We start from the raw sequence: 9300 nt of genomic DNA, 5'->3' as shown, positions 1-9300 counted from the left end.
AATTTCACATTATTACTAAAAAATGTGTGGGGTGTTATATTCTTCCCTCCTCAAAGAACTTTCGTCCTCGAAAGTTCATTCTGAAAAAGAAAAAAAAACTCCGGGGGTGTTACATTCTTCCTTTCCTCAAAAGAACTTTCATCCTTGAAAGTTCATTATGAAAAAGCTCGGTACTTAGGTCCCTTTATTCTATCTCTCTCGTTCTCAGGTGAGCCGTACTTTGAACTGGTAGATTATCTGTGCGTACAAGGACTTTCATCAAAAACAATTTCCCGTTTGGCGCGCAAATATTTTTTACCTCTCTGGCGAGATCTCTATAGGCTTTTCCCTGCGTAGCTCAAGTTATCATTTAACTGTAAGGGCCGTAGTCAACTACATGGGACGGGTCCTATCACATACTTCCTTAAGCATCGAAACATGGAGAAGACATTATGAAACTGAAGATAGTGCTGATGGGGTAATTGCCAAATTATGGTTAAGCTACGGGGCCAACTCGGTTCCAGCGACTCGAAAGGTCCAATGAATTCTCGGACTCAACTTTCCTTCTGCCAAACTCAGAATATACTTTTCATGGTTGCCACTTTTAAGAACAGTTTCACATCAGTCTCAAATTCCAGGTCCTTACGTCTTCCATCGGCGTAGCTCTTCTGTCTAATATGAGCTGGTTGCATATGAGCCCTGATCTTCTGTATTGCCTCATTCGTGGTCTGCACCAATTCCAGTCCTAACAACTTCCTCTCACCAACCTCACCCCGGCATACTAGAGACTTGCAACTCTTTCCATATAAGGCCTCAAACGGCAATGTGCCAGTGGTAGTCTGATAGCTATTATTATATGCGAATTCCATTAAATACAGGTGAGAGTCCCAACTCCCTGAATACTCTAGTGCACAAGCGCACAACATATCTTCCAATATCTGGTTCGGACGTCTATTTTCATTAGTCTATGGGTGAAAAGTTGTACCAAAATCCAATCGAGTACCCTATGCTAACTGGAGACTCTTTAAAAAAACTAGATGCAAAACGAGGGTCATCGTTTGACATGGCAAAAACTAGTACCAAAAGAGGTGTAACAACCCCTTCCATAAATAACTATGAAACTTAAGATGTTAAAAATCAACAACACTACACGTCCGAGCTGAGAACTGTGAAAACGGTCATGAAGTTAAGAAATTCTTATATACTAAAAATATATATCCGAGCCTACCATGTCACAGGGAAAACTTCAAATGTGCAGTGAAGAAACTGGTCATACTATATAATGCGTCATCTGAAGATACATACCAGAATAAATCTAATCAACTGAAAACTGTTTCTACTCTAGAAGCGCCAACTGTGATGTCTTTCCTAGGGTTTACATGTTTGAGAATAACTCTGTCTAATTAAGTCTCACATTCATGAGAAACTCATCATGAGGCTCTATGCTGTCATGGGCTATAAAACTTGCTTGAGCCAATCCTCATATTATTCTTTTGCCTTAAAACAATTACATATCATTAGTTAGACCCTGTTGCAGATGAGTCTAAAATTCTCTCGAAAGGTCTTTAGATGCTAAAGCATAAGTCAATTAATAAAACATTTTCATAACCTCGTAATAACCATAATTGATCCTTGAAGTCATTTTTTTAACGATAAAACCTTTGATTCATAAGTCCTAGCTTGGATTACTCGTACTCCCTAATGCTAGTTAACTCATTGCCAATGCAAGAGAATACATACTATCTTGTAATGCTCCAAATCCACTTTTAGTAACTTCTTACTATCAACTCAACTTTATTGTCAAGTCTATTCCTTATACCAATGGTTATATTGGAAGATCCAACTTACTTACTTTTGTGCATGTACCATTATTATCTACCTCGAGTTGGATTATTTTCTTTTCTCAATCAAATTGATGGTCTTGCTAGTTCATGTTTCCAACACTTGCACACAAAGTCAAAATCCCTTAATCTTACTAATGCCCTCAATGTTTTAAGTCTTAACTAATGAAGCCTCAACATACCATATCTGTAACGACCCGACCCCCTAGGACTTAACATATAAACCTTAACATCATGGCTCTACAACATAAACATATACCTCAACATCATGGTTCTACAACATACATGTATACCTCAACATCATCAGATCAAATACAACCATGGAAGCACATACCATCTCATACTAGTATTCAAGTGTCTATGTGCATAAATAAATAATTCGGATCTCGTAACAGAACATACTTTAATCATGTTATACTATTAATCTTTCATGCTGTCATTTTACCATAACCTTCATTTAACATGCTAGAATACATCTAATGACTGACCCGTGGGCAGTTCCAGTAGTAAGATTACTTACCTTGATATTAGGTCGAACCAAAAAGCAATTGAATCTTTGTGAAATTCTTGAATCCTTAATCAAGCCTAAACCTAAACCAAGCTTTAAAATTAATAGTTAAGGCCAAATTCCAAACACCCAAATATTACAAAATATTTTCAGATAACCTTACCTAAGGTGTGGTCCAATTCAAATTCACCTTCCAAACCTCCGATTTTAAACCCAGATAATTAGCAAACCGAACTCTTCTTCATCTTGAATGAAACTTTTGAATCAACCCCCTAATCATAATTTGAAATTAGGCTTACATGATTAAAACTTGAATTAAATACATACTTCACTACCAAAGTCTCAAATAAATTATCCATACGTAGCTTCGTAAAAAAAATCACTTCCAAATGACTTTACCAAAATTTCTCAACAACCAAAATTAATCCACAAGAGAGTCATCAAAGCATAAAACTTACCAAAACTCGCTAAAACAAACTCCAACTTTACTGAACAACACCTCAATACCTTCACAAACTTGAATCCAAAGTTGAAACACAATGGGTATCAACCAATTGATGCCAAAAGTAAATGAGTATTCAAGAATCAATCAAAAACAAACCCAAACGGTTGAAATCTTACCCAAATCGATAGATCCAGTGACGGTAAAAGCGAACGATGCTTAAGTATTGGTGAACGAAGGTCATGAAAAAGAAACTGATACGGCGGCTTTGGGCGGTGTCGGACGGGCTCAATAATTAAGGGGGTGGAATTTGAATTTTTATAAACAAAAAAAAAAAACAACAACAATAATAATAATAATAAAGGAAATACATATAATTACATTTAATTCCTTTCCGTTTTATACTATTAAATTCCTTTCCGTTTCAAAAGAAAATTAATTCCTGCCATTAATTTCTAATTTGAATAATTTCACGCCAACAATTAAATTCCCGCACTTACACTTGAAGTCCAAAATTCCAAAAATACCTTCCAACTAATAACAATTACTGAAATTTCAAATAATAAAGTTACTGAAATTACGTTATTACTAAAAAATGTGTGGGGTGTTACATTTCCCATCTACGAATTTTTGGATGTGCAGTATATGTTCCAATTGCTCCACCACAACATATTAAGATGAGTACCCAAAATAGGTTGGAAATATATGTTGAATTTGATTCTCTATCAATTATTAAATATCTTGAACTTCTGGTAGGTGTTGTATTTACTGCATAATTTGTTGATTGTCATTTTAATGAGACAAAATTGTCAACATTATAGGGAGAACTTCAGAAGTTGGAAAAAGAAATTACATGGAATGTATCGTTATTGTCTCATTTAGATCCACATACAAATCAATGTGAACTTAAATTCAAAAAATAATTCATTTGCAAAATATAGCAAATCAGTTGCAAGCTGCATTTATATGTGCAAATAAAGTAACCAAGTCTCATATACCAGCTGCAAATGTTCCACCGAAAATTGATATCCCAACACAACAAGTTGTCATTAATGAGTTTAGGACATGACAGAAGCGTGATGATGATGGGTTCCAAAGATAAAAATCATTGAAAAAGAAAAATAATTAACATTAAAAAAGACTTGGTTGATGATGTAAATATCCATGAAGAAACCCTTGACATGACTAGTGAGAAAAGTGAAATACCTAAAGACAATAATGAGATTTCAATAAACTATATCATGACAGACATGACGTAAAAAAAAAATTGAACCAAACTAACGAAGTTATTGACAACATTTTTGTATATAATGTTGCTCTTTATATTACATCTAAAAATGAGGATCTTGCACCAAAATATGTTAAAGAATGTCGACATAGAAAATATTAGCTTCAGTGGAAAGAAGCAATCGAGGTAGAATTAAACTCATTTTCAAAATGTCAGTTTTTTGGACCAATAGTTCAACCACCAGAATATGCCAAACTTGTGAGATACAATGGGTATTTGTGAGACAGAGAAATGAAAATAATGAGGTCACAAGATATAAAGCGAGACTAGTTGCACATGATTTTTCACAAAGATCGGGTATTGATTATGAGGAGACATATTCTTCGATGATGGATGCAATTACACCAAGATATTTGATTGGTCTAATTGTTTATGAAAGTCTGGACATACATTTTATGGATGTAGTCACGACATACTTATATAGATCTCTCGATAATGATATTTACATGAAAATCCTATAAGGATTTAAGATACTCGAAACATACAAAATAAGTTTTCGATAATTGTATTCAATAAAGCTGCAGAAATCAATATATGGATTGAAACAATCATGACGAATATGGTACAATCGCCCGAGTAGATATTTGTTGAAAGAAGGATATCAAAATAATTCAAAATGTCCGTGTGTTTTTATAAAAAAATCATAGACAGAATTTGCTATTATAACTGTATATATTGATGACTTAAATATAATTGAAACTCCTGAAAGCTTTAAAGGCAATAGACTGATTATCTTAAGAAAGAATTTGAGATGAAAAATCTCAAAAAATAATTTTTTTTTAAAAGGTATTGTAATTAAAGTATAGGGTGGGAAAATCAAACCTCAAACCTTGAGGTCGATAATATGAACATTATGTCAGTTGAGCTACACTCTTGTTGGCGAGAAAACAAATTTTTTCCTTGGCTTGCAAATTGAGCATTTAGTAGATGAGATATTTGTTCATCGGTTAGCTTATACAAGACAAATTTTGAAAAGATTTATATAGACAAAGCATATCTATTGAACACTCCAATGGAAGTTCGTTCACTAGATATGAAGGTAGATATATTTCAACCTCGAGGTGGTAATGAAGAGCTACTTGGTTCTGAAGTACCAAATCTTAGTGTAGTTAGACACTTATGTATCTTGCCAATAATAACTAGATATTATATTTTTAGTAAATTTATTAGGTAGATGAAGTTCTTCTCCAACAAAAAGACATTAAAATAAAATTAAGCATATACTCCGTTATCTTCAAGTAATTGATATGAGTTTATTTTATTCAAATAAGTTAAATTTTGATCTAATAGGTTATGCAGATTCTGGATATTTATCTGATCCATATAAAGTTAGATCTCAAACAGATTTCTATTCACATGTAAAGGCACTACTATATCATGGCGATTAATAACATACCATAATGACCACTTACCCAAATATTGCTAAAATTCTTGCAATCCATGAAGCTAGTCAAGAATGTATGTGACTGAGATCAATGATTTAGTACATTCGTGGAATATGTGGCTTATCTTCTAGTAAAATTCTTTAAAAAATATTATATGAAGACAATACAACATGCATAGCCCAATTCAAAAGAGGTATATTAAATGAGGTATAATAAAACATATCTCACTAAAGCTTTTCTACACTCATGATCTCGAAGAAAATGGCTACATCATTATGAAGGAACTCTTTACTAAGAGAGCCAGTGAGCGGAAGTAAGATCGTTCCGAACCCATTGTGAAAGAATAAAGCATTTAGAAACATACAACTACAGTTATGCATCATTGAGTAAATTACAACATGCTTTCATTTAAAACCAAAGGGAATCAAGTGACATATCTTTGAAGAACTCTTCTTCAAGTATTCCCTTGATCAACACAAGTCACACGTCCACGCAAACTCGATCCAATGCACGAATGCAATGAACAATCAGTGAATTCCACGAACTGTCTGATCCTCAAACACAATCGAGTAAGACTCGATCCTCAACCCTCGAATGGAAAAACTCGCTACCACCAAAAGGTTACCTTGGTATTCTTGGTGTAAGAATCTAGGAGGTGTGGACTCTGTGTGAATTTGGTAGAGGGAAAGAGGAAGTATACGATCAAGTTAAACGATCGAGTAAGTGGGAGAAAGGCTAAGTCTATTGTATAGACTGTATACTCGATCGTCTAGTAAACGAGAAACTGTCATTTAGTAACTCAATGCCTCATCGTTCACTCTCTCAGAGGCTATCATATAACTTTTTCTTTCACTGATGGAATGTGATGCGATCATCAAAAAATGAAACCTTTTTACTTTTATTCATCAGTTATTAAAACTGATAGTAACTTCCCATTCGAACATGGTTAAAGGGGAAAAATAATAATCAACCAAACAATTATCTCATGATTTTTTTTTATTATAAATAAATATAATAACTAATGTATCATATTATATTTATAACTTATAGTTTTAGTATCACATCATATGTAATATTTAAAACATAGTTCTTTTTCTCCTTTATGACATTTAATATAAATTATATTAATATTAATTCCTCCAATCAATGTATCTAATACATCAAATTAATTATATCACATATAATTGAATTAATTTAATTGTATCATATATAACCAAATCCCCTCTTGTTAATTTGAACACTTCAAACTAACCCAAAAATTGATTATCAACTTGAATCTATTGAGCTACCAAGGGAACCTTATGGACCTGTAGATTAAAGCTTTAACGGTACGTGAATAATTGACTAAACTCTTTAATCACGATATCCACTATCTGTTAGCTGCCGAACATTCCACTAAAGATCGACAGCTGCACTCTTCACACTACAAATATATTTCTGTGTCTATTGGATATAACCAATCAACAGTACGATGACCCTTCACAAATCGTTCGTAAGTACAATTGGGCTAATTTTCCTGTAGTTACATCTAACTCCTTAAGTACCACTGATTCTTCTAATGAACAATATATCATAGTCTATTATGAGTGAACACTTCTTGGACCATGAGAAGGTGTGGCACCACATTGTTCAAGCCCCAGAATCAACCCTTAAGAGAGCAATCTATCTACTTACCCCTGCTTCGAGAAGGAGTGAATTCCGTCTTGTGTAGCTGAGTTCTCAGCTCCCCAATTAGACGAATCCCTGAAGTGTGATAGGTTTGATTAGGTGATCTGGCCACTCGCACCCATGCAAATCAAATGACCTTTCTCATAGGCAGGAGTTCTCAACTCATTCAGGATTAAGATCATGTTACCTATGGTCATCTTAGTAAAATGAAAGTCTCTGTCATGAACGGTGTTATATAACGAGACTATACATTTTGTGGTCCAGTCTTATACAAACTCTTTGTATAGGATATCCTTGCTCGCATGTCTCTATATGAATGATCAGAATCAGACCATTTGTAGCACTTTACAAAACTTGTAACATCTACAAAGTGGGTCGTATCCGTAGTGTCATTAGGATAAGGTTTACCTCATTTATCTATATACTACAAACCATTTAAGTTATCACTTAAGACACGATCCACTTGTATGTCTCCACATACATGCTTAAGTTACACGATAACCAGTGATCTTAGTTTATTAGTTTGTGGTTAATGCAACTAAAATATCTCATATTTCATAGACAGTAGTGAAGAAAATATCTCATATTATTACATCACAAATGTTTGTTCACACACATGTTTACAAACTATAGGATCCTATGAAATTTAGGGCATCAACCCCAACACATTGTACAATAAGTTTGTTCGAAGGAGAACCTGGCCGACTTATTTACAAAGGCATTACCTACACAACCTTTGAAAAATTGGTGCACAACATTGGAATGTGGCACTGAAAGAACTCAAGTGATGTTTCAACGAGGGGAAGTAAACATATTGTATACTTTTAGGAGTACAAATTATATGAAATATGTTACCTTTCCCCTTCACTACGATTTTTTCCATTGCGTTTTTTCTAATAGGGTTTTAACAAGACATATTTCATATATATATGAGCATCTAATGGGAAGTATTATAAATATTATAACAATAGATGCCCAATGCTTAGTGTACTAAAAACCATGTGTTATTCTTCATGTTGTCCATGTGTTTTTTAATTATTTATGCTCACTGTCCATGTAAGACCACATTCAAATTTGAAGGGATATGCACATTTTGGTGAGAAATCTATTTTATATTTTCATTTTAATTTTCACATCTCCACATTTACATAATTTTGTTATTTTTATTTTATTTGCTTATTCTTATACTGTATTTCTTTGATTATCGTGTTTCCGTTGTACCTCTTTTCCGGCTCAATTTCATAACAATTTTAAAAAAATAACAATTATTAAATACTTTTACTTTTAAAATAAAAAAGATCGATAATAAAATAAACTTTATTTATTGTTCCACAGCTATAATGTTAAAATATTGATTTATTAATTTAAAATTGGTTAAACAATTATTCACAATTTGCGTCTCAACCAACTCTGTCATCCGTCAAACGTCATCGTCTGACGTTGAGCTTGTTCGTTTTTTCCTCCAAAATTTCCAATCGAAACCGCCTATAAACTTCCTCCAATTTCTCTCCGGCAACAGAATGGTTGTTCCGATCACTTTCCTCTCTTCATTTTCTTAGTTCTGATCACTTTACATCACTCCATTTTTTTCCCGATCAATTTCCAGTGTACTCTCTGCTATGGCGACAAAGTCGTCTCGGAGTATTGAAATCACCGTCATCTCAGGGGAGGATTTGCGAATCGATCGGAAACCCGTGAAGAGGAAAACATTCGCAACCGTCAAGTTTGATCGCCAGAGCTTCGGCAGCGGCGGTGGAGAAACGGAAATTGACGAACGAGGTGGCAGTTATCCGTTATGGAATGAGAAAATGGCGTTGGAGATTCCGGTGGATGCAATGTTCTTGACGATCGAGGTGCATTGTGGTTCTATTTCGAGGAACAGGATCGTCGGAACTGCGAAAGTTCCGGTGTCGGATTTTCTCGGACGGTATAGGCCGGAAAGTTATTTGCATTTACTGAGTTATAGATTGAGAGATGGAAATGGTGAACGGAATGGAATCGTTAACATTTCGGTGAGAGTTAAGGTACTGGAATCGGAATCGGAAACGGCGCTTACTTCGAAAGGAAAGGTTAGAATTCCGGCGGCGGAGACGGCGACATTCTACCGAAGTGGCGGCGGTGTAGTGATCGGAGTTCCTCTTTGGAGTTCTTACTCTTACAAATCTTGATGGACTTTCCGATGATTTGGG

General features: G+C 34.4%; 1 protein-coding gene across 1 annotated transcript; it reads left to right on the top strand.

Moving 5' to 3' along the window:
- Window positions 1–8580: 8580 nt before the first annotated feature.
- LOC120091330 (BON1-associated protein 2-like) lies at window positions 8581–9299 on the top strand. Its single transcript, XM_039049320.1, has one exon. It carries the CDS (start codon window positions 8731–8733, stop codon window positions 9277–9279), a length of 549 nt encoding a protein of 182 aa, XP_038905248.1. The 5' UTR covers window positions 8581–8730; the 3' UTR covers window positions 9280–9299.
- Window position 9300: the final 1 nt, after the last annotated feature.

Source organism: Benincasa hispida, chromosome 1 (genome assembly GCF_009727055.1).
Source record: "Benincasa hispida cultivar B227 chromosome 1, ASM972705v1, whole genome shotgun sequence".
Lineage (NCBI taxonomy): Eukaryota > Viridiplantae > Streptophyta > Magnoliopsida > Cucurbitales > Cucurbitaceae > Benincasa > Benincasa hispida.
Note: the sequence above shows the minus strand (reverse complement) of the source record. Positions and strands in the feature narration are given on the sequence as shown.

Coding starts and splice junctions, on each gene's coding strand:
- LOC120091330 (XM_039049320.1), top strand. CDS start 8,731: ATGGCGACAAAGTCGTCTCGGAGTATTGAAATCACCGTCATCTCAGGG.